The following is a 16,237-nucleotide window of genomic DNA, read 5'->3' as shown; positions in this document are numbered from 1 at the left end:
TTATTATTCAAATTCATTAAATTATCTTTATATCATAAGATAAAATTCAAATAAAAAATATCAATGTGATAAATTAATTCAATGATCGAAATATATGGAATATAACAATATTATTTTGTGTTATTTTAGAAATAATTTACATTAATAAATTAGTAAAACATGTATTTTAAAAGGAATAAATTTTTAATTTTTTAAAAATATTGTGAAAGCTAATAAAAGACAAGGAAGATATAAGATTGTATAATTTGAAAATAATTGGAATTGTGATTTGAACCCACAAATTTATAAGAGAAAAAAAAACTTAGTAAATTAGCCAAATCAACTACAAAACACTTGTATCATCATATGTATGCCTAATAATTTTTTAAAACTTTAGTTGTCATTACCCAATTGTTTCTATTAAACTCCGCTTCTCGTAACAAGTATTATAAATTAGTGACGATTTTAAATTTTATTCTATTTTTTAATATATTTTATATTTTAATACTATTTTATATTGATAATTAATTTTAATGATTGATTTTAGTATATATCTAATAAAATTATTGTTCATACCCTGGCTCAATAATAAAAGCCAAAATCTAAAAGAAAGGCTTAGTCCAGAAGATTGAACCTTACTACGCACCAACTTGGTGTCAAGAAGTCGGTATTGACTACGATTTGTCTTAAAGAAGTCGGGCACGAGATTAGCTGGCAGGTAAACACTCATTCAAATGAGTAACTGCCCCTAAAATCTCTCTAACCACTTCCTCGAACCATATCTTAACCTCCTTAAGATAAAGGGACGGTTAGCATCCTAAAAATATGGCACTACTCCAACGGTGGTTATTGGCTCACCACTATAAATACACTGACACCCCTCAGGTATCTCTAAGCCCAATACTCTCTAGACCTGCTCACACCCTTGCTAACTTAGGCATCGGAGTGTCTTTGCAGGTACCACCCCCAATTCACTCACGAACACAAGTTGGAAGGAGGCTCCAACGTGCAAATCAGCTCGGAAGCCACCATCCGCGGGCGATTGGGCCAATAAAAGCCATCTATCTTATTAATCTCCGGTTACCCACCGTAACATTGGCGCCGTTGCCGGGGACCTGAGAGATCATCCATCGATGGCGGATAGATCCCACGAAGAAGGCCATGTGGAGACAGATTCTGGACAAGAGAATCTGGATACAGGCAACAACGATGTGGAAATCGATAATCAACACAGGGAAGGTACTTCTGGAGTAAAGAACCCGAAGGTAAACTCTTCAGAAGGACACGAGTCAGAAAAAGAAGGACCACCCCATGTAAATGAACTCATGGGATTAGTCCACAGCCGCCTAGAGCAGTTAGAGCAGGAGCGAGAGCGGTAAAAGGAAACTGAAAAGAGCTTAAAAGAGGAGATGGAACGACGAAAAGAGTTAGAAAGAAAACTCTTAAAGTTGGAATCCTCCCTCAAAAGTCGCAACTCCCGCGACGAACAAGAAGAACCACCCTTAGGTGGGGAGGATCCCTTCAGTGAGGACATAATGAGGGCTAAAGTCCCGAGAAACTTCAAAAGCCCTGATATGGACCTCTATGACGGAACCACGGATCCTAAGCATCATCTAAGCAACTTCAAAAGTCGGATGTATCTAGTTGATGCTTCCGACGCTACACGATGCAAAGCTTTCCCGACCACTCTATCGAAAGCAGTGATGAAGTGGTTCGATAGCCTCCCCCCGAGGTCGGTTACTAGTTTTGAAGACCTCTCGAGGAAGTTTTTGATGAGGTTCTCAATTCAGAAAGACAAAGTGAAACATGCACCGAGCCTCCTGGGAATAAAACAGGAGGTCAAAGAATCTTTACGAACCTATATGGAAAGGTTCAACAAAGCATGTTTGGAGATTCAAGACCTATCCACCGAAGCAGTAATAATGGGGTTAGTCAATGGACTTAGAGAAGGTCCTTTCTCGCAGTCCATATCCAAAAGACACCCCACCTCCTTGAGTGATGTACAGGAAAGAGCTGAAAAGTACATCAACATGGAGGAAAACGCCAAATTAAGAGATCTGAGTTGGCAACCGGGGCCCCCTCCCTCAACAAAAGAGAGGGAAAGGGAAGCCAAGAAAAAGGAAGAACTCGGTCTCAAAAGGCCAAGAAAATATCACTCTTATACTCCTCTGAAAGTTTCTATAGTGGACGTATATAGAGAGATTTGTAACACAGAGAGATTGCCACCCCCTAGACCCATTAAAAATAAAAAAGGGGGAAGCCGCAACGACTACTGCGAGTACCATAAAATATATGGTCACTCCACAAACGATTGTTACGACCTTAAAAATGTGATAGAAAAGCTGGCTAGAGAAGGTCGGCTTGATAGATATCTCACAGAAAGGTCGGACGGTCACGGAAAGAGAAAGCGAGATGACATGGATATAAGAGACCCACCACCGCAAACTCCAGAAAGACATATCCATATGATCTCAGGAGGGTTCGCGGGAGGGGGACTTACCAAATCCTCTCGCAAAAGACATCTCAAAAGAGTTTATCAGGTCGGAGAAGAGTCATCCGACCTCCCTACCATTTCATTCACAAAAGAAGATGGGCAAGGAATAATCCCTGGACATGATGATCCAGTAGTGATAACCATGATCCTAGCAAATGCCGATCTCCACAGAACCCTAGTAGATAAAGGAAGCTCGGCGGACATCCTTTTTAAGCCCGCTTTCGACAAGCTAGGGTTAGATGAGAAAGAATTAAGAGCCTACCCCGACACCCTATACGGATTAGGGGACACGCCAATAAAACCACTAGGATTTTTGCCCCTTCACACTACTTTTGGAAAAGGGGAAAAATCAAAGACTCTGAGTATAGACTTCATAGTCATTGATGTAGGGTCAGTATATAATGCTTTAATCGGCAGAGCTACCCTCAATCGGCTCGGAGCAGTGGTATCTACCCCTCACCTCTGCATGAAATTCCCGACCTCAGCGGAAATAGCAACGGTAAGGGGAGATCAAAAGTTGGCAAGAAAGTGCTACAATGAAAGCCTAAATCTGAGAGGAAAAGGCAGAGAAGTTCACACGATAGAACTCGGGGGTGCAAGGGCCAAAGAAGAGCTGCGACCACAACCGGGAGGAAAAACCGAAGAAATACAGGTCGGTAAAGAGGAAGGGAAAAATACTCATATAGGAGCCAATCTAGGGGAGACCCTAAAACAAGGATTGGCTAAGCTCCTAAGAGATAACTCCGACCTCTTCGCTTGGAAAGCTTCGGACATGCCTGGGATAGATCCCGAGCTCATGTCCCACAAACTCTCGGTTTATCCAGGATCCCGACCTGTGCAGCAAAGAAGACGGAAGCTCGGCCCAGAACGAACCCTAATAGTAGAAGAACAAGTACATGCACTCCTGGAAGCTGGCTTCATCAGAGAAGTCAAGTACCCAACATGGCTAGCCAATACAGTGCTAGTCAAAAAACAGAATGGCAAATGGAGAATGTGTGTCGACTACACCGACTTAAATAAGGCATGTCCCAAGGACCCTTATCCCCTACCAAATATTGATACCCTAGTGGATTCCAGCTTGGGGTATCAATACTTATCGTTCATGGATGCCTACTCGGGATATAATCAAATCCCGATGTACGAGCCCGACCAGGAGAAAACATCATTCATCACACCCAGAGCTAATTTCTGCTACGTGGTCATGCCATTCGGATTAAAGAATGCAGGGGCCACATATCAAAGGTTGATGAATAAAGTGTTTTTCCCTTATCTGGGAGTCTAATGGAAGTATACGTCGACGACATGCTGGTAAAGACCAAGAAGGAAGTCGACCTCATGTCAGACCTCTCTCAAGTCTTTAACACCATAAGACTACACGGGATGAGACTAAACCTCGCAAAGTGCGCCTTCGCGGTGGAAGCAGGGAAATTTCTAGGGTTTATGCTAACACAAAGAGGGATCGAAGCTAACCCCGACAAGTGTAGAGCCATCCTAGAAATGAAAAGTCCGACTTGTTTGAGAGAAGTCCAGCAGCTAAACGGCCGACTTGCAGCTCTCTCCAGATTTTTGGCAGGCTCGGCATTGAAATCCCTGCCACTATTCTCCTTATTAAGAAAGGGATGCCAGTTCGAATGGACTCCTGAATGCGAGGAGGCATTCCAGGAGTTCAAAAAGTTTTTAAGCCAACCTCCTATTCTAACCCGACCAGTACCTGGGAAAGACCTCGTCCTGTACTTATCCGTAGCAAACAAGGCTGTCTCATCAGCCCTGATAAAAGAAGACGAGGTCGGACAATGTCCAGTCTACTTCAGCAGTAAAGTTCTACAAGGCCCTGAACTAAGGTACCACAAACTAGAAAAGTTTGCCTACTCCTTAGTAATAGCCTCACGAAGGCTACGACCCTACTTTCAGGCCCATAAAATAAGAGTCCGTACGAACCAACCCATGAAGCAAATCCTCCAAAAGACGGATGTTGCAGGGAGAATGGTCCAATGGGCAATAGAGCTTTCCGAGTTCGACTTAAGATATGAAACTCGGACAGCGATCAAAGCTCAATGCCTCACCGACTTCGTTGCAGAATACGCAGGGGAACAAGAGGAAAAACCAACTACATGGGAACTCTATGTAGATGGATCCTCCAACAAAACGGGAAGCGGCGCAGGCATAATATTGGTAGATGAAAGAGGAACCCAGATAGAGGTTTCTCTAAAATTTGAATTCCCAGCCTCAAATAATCAGGCAGAATATGAAGCCTTGATTGCTGGGCTAAAACTAGCAGAAGAAGTCGGTGCTACAAAGGTGATGATATACAGCGACTCGCAAGTGGTGACCTCCCAAATAAATGGAGAGTATCAGGCAAAGGACCCAAATATGAAGAGGTACTTGGAAAAAACTTTGGAATACCTTGGGCGCTTTGCAGAAACCGAGGTCAAACACATAACTCGGGATCTGAACAGCAAAGCAGACGCCCTATCTAAGTTAGCAAGTACCAAACCAGGAGAGAACAACAGAAGCCTGATCTAAGAAACCCTTCAGGAACCCTCAGTAATAAAAGACAAGCAAGAAGTACTTGAGGTAGTCGGTTTAGACCTCGGATGGATGAACCCTTTAGTTGAATACATGAAATTCGACATCCTCCCCAAAGAGGAGAAAGAAGCTAAAAAGATCCGGAGGGAAGCACAACACTACACCTTGGTGAGAAATATCTTTTACAGAAGGGGGATATCAACACCACTATTAAAGTGTGTACCAACCTCAAGAACTGACGAGGTGTTGGAGGAAGTACATAATGGAATCTGCGGAAACCATCTCGGAGCAAGGTCACTAGCCAGGAAAGTAATCCGAGCTGGGTTCTATTGGCCGACCTTGTAGAAAGATGCCACAGAATTTGTGAAAAAATGTCAACCATGTCAGATGCATGCAAATTTCCACGTGGCTCCACCAGAAGAGCTCATCAGTATCACTTCTCCATGGCCTTTTGCAAAATGGGGAATGGATTTGCTAGGTCCTTTTCCCCAAGCGCCAGGACAAGTCAAATACCTGATCGTGGGAATAGATTATTTCACAAAGTGGATAGAAGCAGAACCATTGGCCACCATCACCGCCCAAAGAAGTCGGAGGTTCCTCTACAAAAATATCATCACAAGATATGGGATACCTTATTCCATTACTACAGATAATGGGACCCAATTCACCGACGCTACCTTCAGAAGCCTAGTAGCCAGTATGAAAATCAAACATCAGTTCACCTCGGTGGAGCACCCACAAGCCAATGGGCAAGCCGAGGCAGCCAACAAAGTCATACTGGCAGGGCTAAAGAAGAGATTGCAGGAAGCAAAAGGAGCTTGGGCTGAAGAGCTCCCTCAAGTGCTATGGGCTTACAGGACAACCCCCCAATCCGCCACTGGAGAAACGCCCTTCCGACTAGTCTATGGCGTGGAAGCAATGATACCAATAGAAATCAATGAGCAAAGCCCAAGGGTAATTCTCCACGATGAGATCGGAAATATACAGGGGCACAAAGAGGAGCTCGATCTGCTCCCCGAAGTTCGAGAAGATGCCCAGATAAGAGAAGCAGCATTGAAGCAGAGGATAACTACAAGGTACAACAAAAAAGTCATTCGAAGAACATTTGCCCCGGATGACTTGGTACTAATCAGAAACGACATTGGAGTTAACAAATCAGGAGAAAGAAAGCTCGCCGCAAATTGGAAGGGACTATACAAAGTCAATGAAGTTTTAGGAAAAGGTTATTATAAATTAACCGACCTGAACGGTACCGAGTTCCCGAGGTCGTGGCATGCTTGTAACATGAAAAGGTACTACAGTTAAAAGCGAACTCTACTCCCTGATGTACTCTTTTCCCAACTTCATGATTTTTTCCCAAAAGGATTTTTTCTGAAGAAGGGTTTTTAACGAGGCATCATAGTAGAGGCTAAGGGAAAATAGGCCATTAAAACCCTTAGTAGCAAGAAGGTACCTCCCCAATTAATAAAGATCTTTACTCATCTACAATATCTCTTATGAATTCCTTTCTATTTTTTCTAAGTCTCTCTACGAAACGCGCCGACTTAAGCTCGACAAAACGTGAAAATCCCATGAACCGACCTAGATGGTCGTCAGGATAAAACGACGAGGTACAAGTCGGTGTAAAGAGGTTATATGAGTTGATCGTAAAAAAAACTCGGGAACAATCCGATTCATAAGTCGAAACGAGAACCCGAGTAGAAAAGCTCGGAAATACTTCGACCCGTAAATCGGAATGAAGGACCGAGTAGAAGAAAAACGCATCGTAAAAGTAACCTAAGTCATAAAAACTCACTAAAGCAAAGTTGAGTACAAGGGATGATAAAAAGAGATTGAAAAACCTAGGAAAAAGTTTAAAGGCTGCCCCAAAAGTCCTTAAACAAAAGGCTCAGAAAAACAAACAAGCCAAAGGTTTTCAGAAAAGATCAAGGGGACTTCGAAAAATCAGAAAAGCATACACGCATAAAGGTAACTTAAACCCTTATCCAAAAAAAGGGTATTCGTTTCGCTAACATAAAAATCCCTTATTAAAAAAGGGTACTTATAAAATATTTTGTTTACGGCCTTAAAAGGCCAAAAGAAATTGTTCAACCAACCAACAAGAAATAAAAAAGTTTAAAAAAGGGGGGACTCACAGGCCGAGCCCCCATATAGCCATAAAAAGGTTATTTTTTCAGGGGAGTAGACGGATCACCACCATCAGAGTCAGGAAGAGCGCCATCAGGACCAGGAAGAGAGGCAGCCACAGGAGATGAAGAGAAAATCGGAGGAACAACTGAAGAACTCGGAGCGTCCTTAGAACGAGGAGGGGACTCAATGATCCTCTGCCCCCGAGTCTTCAATTCTAACTCGGAAACGATCACGGGGACAGGAGGATCCACAATAGCACTATCAATAACAACTTTGTCAGGATGTAAAGGAGAAAGATCCAAGTCGGGAGGAATAACTCTGACTTGCTCCAGAAAAATCCTCCAAGACTCCTCGGCACCATCAGCGATAGAGTCCTCCAACTCGGCGTACGCATTCTGAGAATTCAGCAAATCCTTCTTCACAGACACAAGATCTTGAAATAAACTCTGATAACTCTCCTATGCTGTCTTCCTCAAGTTCGCCTCCATGTTCCATTGGGCCCGCAGCTTGCTCTCCTCTCCCGAAGGCTATCTCTCTCCGCCCTCAGTTTAGCTACCTCCTCCTTCAACTCCCTCTCGTGGTCCTGGTAAGAAAGAAGCCTCCCCTCCAACTCTTCAACCTTCGAGGTTACCCCCAAAGAGCTGAGAGGAGTCTTCTCAAAAATGTCCAAAAGCTTCCCGCAAACACCCGCCGCCCTAAAACTCTCCTCAGCCAGAGCGGTGAGGTGGTTTCGAACAGAAACATCATCCATACTTATATGAGGATAGATGTTCTTTCGGACGAATGCGAGAGCATCCGCCTTAACCCCACCATCAAAAGAAGAGCCAGACTCTAAAGTCTTGCGCTTCTTCTTCTCCGGCTCAGGAAGAAGACGGGCGGAAGGGAGTGGCCGAGACAAAGTTGAAGAAATCACAATGGGCTGAGAGGGAGTCCCCACGTTTTGAGGAGGAGGAGGAGGAGGAGGAGGAGAGATGATTGCCCTGGCACCACCTGCCCTGGCCCGGGACTTTGCCTTAGCCTCCTGAACTCTCTGGTAAGATTCCTGAGCATTCTTCCTTGCCATGTCTGCAAAAGAAACAAATAGCAAAGATTGGCAAACCGAAAGTCGGCAGATACAAGTCGGAAATAAGGAATACATATACTACCTAGTTGCGACTGAACAAAGGTCGGCGATCCCTGGAGGAATTTCCTAGTGTCCAAGTATGGGGCCCTCCTCCACACTTCTCGGAAAAACCCCACAACGGCCGCCTCCACCTCATCCAGGTCGTCTAGGCTGTACTTTTCACAAGGAGAAGCCTCCAGCCAGTATAAAGGAAAGCGAGGAGAGGAGTTGTCGTCCAGAAAAAAGGGGTGGTGACCCTCTACAGCTTGCACTTTGAAAAAGTAATTTTTAAAGTCATGGAAGGACTCGTCAAAAAGGGTAAAAATTCTCCGACCTTGTATGGCTCGGAAGGAAACCCATTGTTGTTTATTGTTTAGCCCACTAAAGGGCTTGGTCATGTGAAAAAGAAAGAAGAAAATCCTCAAAGAGGTCGGAAAGTCCAAAGCATGGCTAATAAACTGATAAATTTTCAAGAAACCCCAAGAGTTGGGGTGAAGTTGGGTAGGGGCAACTCGACAGTGATGTAAAACAGATATTTCAAAATCTGAAAAAGGAAGAAAAACACCCAAACGGGTGATCATACATTCATACATAAAGAAAAAATGAGGGGCCGCCTCATTGGCCCTCCCAAAACAAACCCGGTCTTTCGGACCCGGGATTACCAACTCATATTTTGGCTCGTCCTCCTTCGAAGTACAAACCCTGTGGTGAGTACGAAGATGAGTAATAAACTCAGCATCGACCAAGGGTTCCTCCCCCAGGACCGTAACATCAACCTACTGAGAAAGAACATCTACGGAAGCCATTTTCTTTTTTCTTATAAAAGGTGACAGAAACCTACAAAAAGAAAAAAGAAAAGAAAAATAAAAAAACACGGTTCCTAAAGGGAGGAGACACGAAGCCAAAATCTACAAACCAACCTATCTACCCGCAAAATAAAAGCATGCAAACACAAGGCATGTCATAAAAGAAGAAAAGCTAACCTTTATCTGAAAAGGTGGAGGTTGAAAGAAGCAGAAGTCTTCAAACGCAAGAATGCAGCACGAACGAAGAAAGAAGAAATTTGAAAGATTGCAGAAATGGAAAAATGAAAGAGAGGGAAAGTATTTATAAACATGCTAAGGGGCATAATGGTAAAACCGGAGCAGTCATTAATGAGAGTGCACCGTTACCAAAACCATCAATCCCTAAGTGCATCCCTAACGGACACGACGCTTGAATAGACGTAACTGTCAGAAACAAAAGGTCGCGGAAATCACGTCGGTTTAAAAACCCGTGTTTCCTCCGAGAAAGTCGGCTACGAACCCGAGTTAAATACTTGAATCCAAGCCCTAAAGGAATCTTGAGCTCAAGTAGGGGCACTGTTCATACCCTGGCCCAATAATAAAGGCCCAGGTCCAAAAGAAAGGCTTAGTCCAGAAGATTGAGCCTTACTACGCACCGACTCGGTGTCAAGAAGTCGGTATTGACTACGATTTGTCTTAAAGAAGTCGGGCACGAGATTAGCTGGCAGGTAAACACTCATTCAAATGAGTAACCGCCCCTAAAATCTCTCTAACCACTTCCTCGAACCATATCTTAACCTCCCTAAGATAAAGGGACGGTTAGCATCCTAAAAATATGGCACTACTCCAACGGTGGTTATTGGCTCACCACTATAAATACACTGACACCCCTCAGGTATCTCTAAGCCCAATACTCTCTAGACCTGCTCACACCCTTGCTAACTTAGGCATCGGAGTGTCTTTGCAGGTACCACCCCCCATTCACTCACGAACACAAGTCGGAAGGAGGCTCCAACGTGCAAATCAGCTCGGAAGCCACCACCCGCGGGCGATTGGGCCAACAAAAGCCATCTATCTTATTAATCTCCGGTTACCCACCGTAACAGTTATGTAAATAATTTTATACATGATTTTTTTTCTTGTAATGTTATAAACTAGAATTTAATTTTAAAATACTAGTAATATAATTTTTTATTTTTCCAATCATCTGATTTAATTATTAGATCTATATATTTAAATAATAAATGTTAAAATCAATTGCTCTTATTAATATATCAATACGTAATTAATTATTTATGTAAAATTCCTTTATATTTATGTAAATAAAAAAATTAAATTCTATAAACTATTTCTAGATTTTCTCCTTGTCAATATCATGAACTTTTAAACTTCCCAGTGCATATTATTGCAGATACGTGTGGCACGATTAACATAATTAAAAGATTATTACTCAAAGAAGATATACCAATGATTAACAATGAGAAAAAGCAGTTGCATCATTGTTTCCTTACATAAAACCATTCATGTGTTTGGGGTACATTTACACCTATCATGTTTAATATATTAATTTAAATGAATGCAAAGAACATACATAATTGCACCTAAACCAGCCTGCTATATCTACAAAAGCAACATATATTTTTCTTTTTTGTTCTTAAATTAATGCTACCCGTTAAGCCAGCTTAGGATGCTTGGTTTATGGGTATTCATACCCACATGGGCTTTGTGATCAATGAGCTGGATAAAGACGCCAAATCCACCCTTCAAACTAATCATTTACAATTATATATTTTGACTTTTTATTATATCTTCTACTAGAATAAAGATTAATTTATTGCATAATTAAATTTTATTTGTAAATTTATTATTAATTAATAAATTATTGGTGCATATATTGTATAAGATTTCAACTTTTCACGCTTTTTTAAAGGAATAAGTATTATTTTGGTCCCTAACGTTGAGGCTCAGAATCGAAACCGTCTCTGGTGTAATTTTAGATTTAAAATCATCCTTAATGTTTTTTTTGTATTAAACTAATGAGTGAATTAATCATTTAATATTTGAAACTAAATATAATATTATTATTACTCCTTATTTTATTTTATTTATTTATTTTAACTACATTACATATTGGATCAAATGTAATATATATATTTAGATGCATTGATATATAAATTTATTAAAAAAAATATAGTGACAGATAAAAAAGCACATAGACACAAAAGAGAAAAGTATCATATATATATATATATATATATATATATATATATATATATACTATTTAAACTACTATTTGAGTGTTTGAAACATAAAGAAAACAATAATAATATTATTTTTCTTTATAGGTCTCTTTTTTGTTGGTGTAAAAGAGACACCCAAATGATGGCTCAAATAGCATTGGTGAAAAAAACAATACACATTTTTTTTAATCAATTCTTCTAAGTACTAATTTAGAATCCTAAAGGCGCCCTTTGAGGTATTCCTTTTCTTCTCCTTGAATTATTATTATGATTAGAGCAAGGAGTGCTTATTTGGTATACTTGTTGTTTTTGTTTGTGGAATACTATTATTCCTTCACGCAATAATAATTCTTCGTTTTCTTCTTCTTCTTCTTTCTTTGCGGTTGAGACAAAGCTCCCATTCCCATTTTTCTTTATACCTACAAGCTATTATCATATACATACATACACAAACAATTACATCATTCACAATCATTATTATTAGAAAAAGTATTAGAAAAAGTATGCGCAGACAATGAGAATATTAAACAATATGAATAATGAATATATTGAATGTTTAATTTAATAGGTATTCAGATAATTATTTCTTTTGATTCAATTTACTCATGCACAATTAATTATAGTTCGATGTTCAATTCACTAAATGTGCAGATAGTTATCCTAATATTAAGGTTTAGAAAGTAATTTAAGAGTGAAATATTTTTTTATTTTATTGGGTTAATTCTAAAACTCATTGTTCACGTTATTTATAAAAGTCATTATCACCCTTATTATTATTATACGTTTACCCAAAATAAATAACAAAATAGTAAAACCAACTACTCCAACATCACAGCTATGCTTCCACTTTATTTATTTATCTTTTGTTTAATTAAATAAATAAAGCAAAACCAATAATAACTCCCTAGAAAAAAATACAAGTTTCTAGCTAACTAGCTAGCTACCCTCATGCATGATGAATGTAGCTTCATGACTTTAATTAAATGAATTAATAATGAAACATTTGGGATTATAGAAGCCAATCATCATATATAGAAGAAGATAATTGCAATTCATTTGGGATTACAAAAGAGTATTCCATTTCTTTCAAAAATAAGGAAAAAAAAAAAGAAAAGGACATATTATTATTAAAAATGCTATTATATATACAACTATTAAAAATTAATTATATTTACAACAAACAAATCAAATTTTAATTAGTAACTCCTGCAAATTAACTTAAATAATTTAATAACTTCTTCAGTTTGTGAACCATTTTGCAAATTTTAGAAGGAAAAAGAAAAAGCATAATTAATAAATTGAGAAGAAGAAATAACTAACCTTGCATCCCAAAGAGCAGAAACGAAAAGGATCAAGGAGATTTCTTCTGCATATTTCACAAAAATGTGAATTGCTTTTACCACTATTATTATTATGATTGGCCTTAAGTTGATTCTGTGGCCTCTCATTGAGAAATAGAACTCTAGCACTGTTTATAACATATGTCTGAACACCACTTATGTCCAAAACATTCTGAATCTCCGTTACTCTCACTACATCATGATATGAAGACCTCCTTATCTGCATTATCATTATTATTAATAATAATTAACGACTATATTACGTGTACACTAAATTCAGCCATTAATATAAAAATACATATTGAAATATAAATACACATTAAAAATAAATTAAATCATACATATATTTATACACAAATATATTTGTGATTGATTTTGATGTTCCAATAGCATTTTTGAATAATTAAAACTAAAGAAGATTAATTATATATATACGCACTTGAATGACTTGATGATGGTTATGGAAAGAAGATTTGCAGTAGAAGCAGAATGCATTGTTCCCACAATCGAGACAGAACATGTTGCATTCGTTTCTTGGTGACTTCATGTGTTCTTTGCATATTCTGAAGAATGTGATTCTCAATAGTCCTTCCAGCCATGGAGGTTCCACCTTCATCACACACACTTACACATATCAAATCAACAATTCTAACATATATTATATACATATTGAGTGCTATATATGTACATTACCATCTTGAAGGAATGTGGATTAATTATTAATGATAATGATTATATATAATAGTAATATATATAGTTGATGATAATGATGATTATGGAAGCTGGAATAATACAAGCATGGAGGAGAAGAAGAGAGAGTAATGGCATAAGATTCATCAACAAAACAATAGTAGCGGATGAAGCAAGGAACAAAGCAAGAGCATATATATTATAGATATGCATTTAATTATTTAATTAATATATATAATGTTATGGTGACGGTTCAAATGATGAGAGAGGATGGTAGGTCAAGTGGGTTTTGGATCGTTGGATTGGATGAAAATTATTATTTTAACATTTCAGTGTGTGATTATTTAATATCATGATGTATGTGTATTTAATTTGGAGGGGTTACATTATATATATAGAGATTCTACTAATAATTATGATATATAATTTTTTTTCTTTCAATTTTAGTAATAACTTTTGGCGTCTTCTTCTTTGTTGGTCTATCTTCACCAAATTTTAAGTTTCCAAGTTCCGTGTGATTTGGAGATGGCAGAAAGTGGAATTGTGGAAAGGAAGATGAGACTGGAGGTCAATGTAATTTTCCTAAACTTTGAAATTATCCAATTTTGACATTTATAATATCTAAAGATTAGGCTCCACCAATCCCTTTCTATTCCATGTGACACAATCATTTTATAAAAATTTGAATTTTCTTTTGAAATTATGTGTTGTATATTTATGATCATAGTTATAAAATTGTCTCGTTAATTATCTTTAAAAAAATACTCATGGATAATTTAGATATATATAAAAATATTATATTAATAATATTTTTATAATTTAAATATAAATATGGCATTCTAAAAATACTCTCATGTATATTTTTATTAAAATAAAAAATTATATATTCTAATATAATATTTTTATATATATATTTAAATTATCCATTAATATCATATCTTACGCACCGAAAGAAAATTTAACTCAAAATAATATTGATCTATTAAATTAAAAAATATCATAACTTAAAGTACATATATTATATATATATATATATATATATATATATATATATAAAACCTTATTTATTTACGCAATGTAAAATTTAAAACCCTATTTTACCGAAATGAAGCTCCATGTGTAAATATTTATTTCTCTTAATATTATCTATTATTTTAATATATTTATAAATTCATACATGTGGATACAATTTATATTTAAATACACTAATTATATTACATACATTAATTTATAAATATACCAAAAATTCAAAATGTAGTGGTTAATTTAATTCTAGTTTATATTACATGCATGTGGTTAATTTAGTTCTAATTTTAATAATTTTTTCCCTTCCCAGCCCCGTTGGTAACATAAGTTCAATTCCTTAAAATTGTAGTGTGTCCACAAACTTATTTTTAAAACTATTTTGTTGTTGTTAGAATCACTCATGGACTTTTGTTTTCAGCCCAAAAGATACATGTGTTGGCCCCAAAAAAGATACCTGTTAAAAGTTATTGGAGGGCTAACCAAAAATATCTTCGTCCAAAAAAAAGTTTTTCTCCACAAGAAAATAAAACTCTGTTCATAGTTCATAATTTGTTGAGGAAAATGCAAGTAGGTGAGTAGAGTATGACACATTACACAATGGTCCCATAATTGACAAGTTACTATTTTTTTATTTAGGCTCAACATGGTCCCATATTATATTGAATATAACCATGGTGTTTAGGGAAAAATTAATTACTATTATTGTTGATGATAGGCAACTCAAGTAGGACCTAAAAATTCCTTTAAGTTGTAATGACAATAGAAGGGATAATTAAGACAGCAAAAGTGATAATAATGTGCAAACATATGCTGATGATGCATAATCCTAATTCTGAGCTACAAGGCCAGCTAGGTTCCCATTTTTGTGTCCCGGCCCCTAAAGTTCTTTTATACTTTGACAACGACCTTATACCATAAAAATTATCATTTCTTCCCTCATATTTCGGAACCTTTTTTATTTTTTAATATTTCATTTTAAAGAATAAATAGTCATTTTTAATCACAACAAATTTAAATACTGATAAAATTACCAGTAATAATTTAAATAAATATTGTGCCAATGAATGATTATATTCATTCGATAGTTTTAACTAAACATTAGTCTATAAGTAGCTTCGTTAATTTTTAATCCAATGTGATTGTTGGTTAATAATGTCATTTAAACATTTTTTTTTTCAAAATAGCTATTTACTTTTCTATGGTTAGAACGGTCAAATGGATATAATCATTTATGGGCACAACACTTATTTAAATTATTCATAATCAGTTTTATCGGTATCTAAATTTTTTATGATAAAAAATAATTATTTACTCTTATTTTAAATAAATTTTGATCGATAATGTTTGAAAGAAATATATTTATATCTACTTTTGGCCGAGACTAAATAATATGGCAATGTAGCGTCACATGCATTGTAATAATCTTCAATTAGACAATTAGCAAAGGTGAAATTTTGTACACTTCGTTCATTGCTCATCAACTCCTACTCACCAAAGCATAAACCACTATTATATAACGAAGGACGATGACAAAATGAATATTAATGTGGAGTTTTTCTTCATACCATAAACAGATTTTGTTGACCAATTAAGAAATAAATAAATAAATAATACAAAGTTTCAAAATTTACAACTTTTTCCAAGCTAATAAGCAATATATTATCCTGCTTTTGGGACTTCAATTCCGTATTAGAAAACAATTTATTATAGAACTTAATTAATTATTATGTGTGCTGACTTTTGCCAAGGTTAGCAGCCACTATGGTTATAATCATTAATGAGATCCAAATCCATTGCATGAGTAGTTTTCTCCCTAATAAACTTTTTGCATTCTCCACCAAAATGTTTGACCACTGTGTTTTGGCAATAATAATAATAATAATAATAATAATAATAATAATAATAATAAGCCACCCAAAAGTAAT

At 37.0% G+C, this 16,237-nt stretch overlaps 1 protein-coding gene across 2 annotated transcripts; it reads right to left on the bottom strand.

Annotated features, from left to right (window-relative positions):
* Window positions 1–11,325: 11,325 nt before the first annotated feature.
* Window positions 11,326–13,414, bottom strand: LOC130970296 (protein RGF1 INDUCIBLE TRANSCRIPTION FACTOR 1). 2 transcript variants are annotated; one of them, XM_057896334.1, is made up of 4 exons: window positions 13,290–13,414; window positions 13,036–13,206; window positions 12,577–12,816; window positions 11,326–11,682 (listed from the first exon to the last, which is right to left on the bottom strand). In XM_057896334.1, exons 1-4 carry the CDS (start codon window positions 13,290–13,292, stop codon window positions 11,467–11,469), a joined length of 630 nt encoding a protein of 209 aa, XP_057752317.1. In that variant the 5' UTR covers window positions 13,293–13,414; the 3' UTR covers window positions 11,326–11,466. The 2 variants fall into 2 exon arrangements, with proteins under 2 accessions (XP_057752317.1, XP_057752316.1); XM_057896333.1 differs by lacking the exon at window positions 13,290–13,414 and having other exon boundaries at window positions 13,036–13,279.
* Between the last annotated feature and the right edge of the window lie 2,823 nt (window positions 13,415–16,237).

Source organism: Arachis stenosperma, chromosome 3 (genome assembly GCF_014773155.1).
Source record: "Arachis stenosperma cultivar V10309 chromosome 3, arast.V10309.gnm1.PFL2, whole genome shotgun sequence".
In the NCBI taxonomy this organism is placed as follows: Eukaryota; Viridiplantae; Streptophyta; class Magnoliopsida; order Fabales; family Fabaceae; genus Arachis; species Arachis stenosperma.
The sequence above is the reverse complement of the archived record's forward strand: the minus strand, read 5'-3'. Positions and strand labels throughout refer to the sequence as shown.

Coding starts and splice junctions, on each gene's coding strand:
- LOC130970296 (XM_057896333.1), bottom strand. CDS start 13,212: ATGAAGGTGGAACCTCCATGGCTGGAAGGACTATTGAGAATCACATTC. Junction 12,817..13,035: donor ACCATCATCAAGTCATTCAA/GTGCGTATATAT, acceptor ATGATAATGCAG/ATAAGGAGGTCTTCATATCA. Junction 11,683..12,576: donor TCTGCTCTTTGGGATGCAAG/GTTAGTTATTTC, acceptor ATATGATAATAG/CTTGTAGGTATAAAGAAAAA.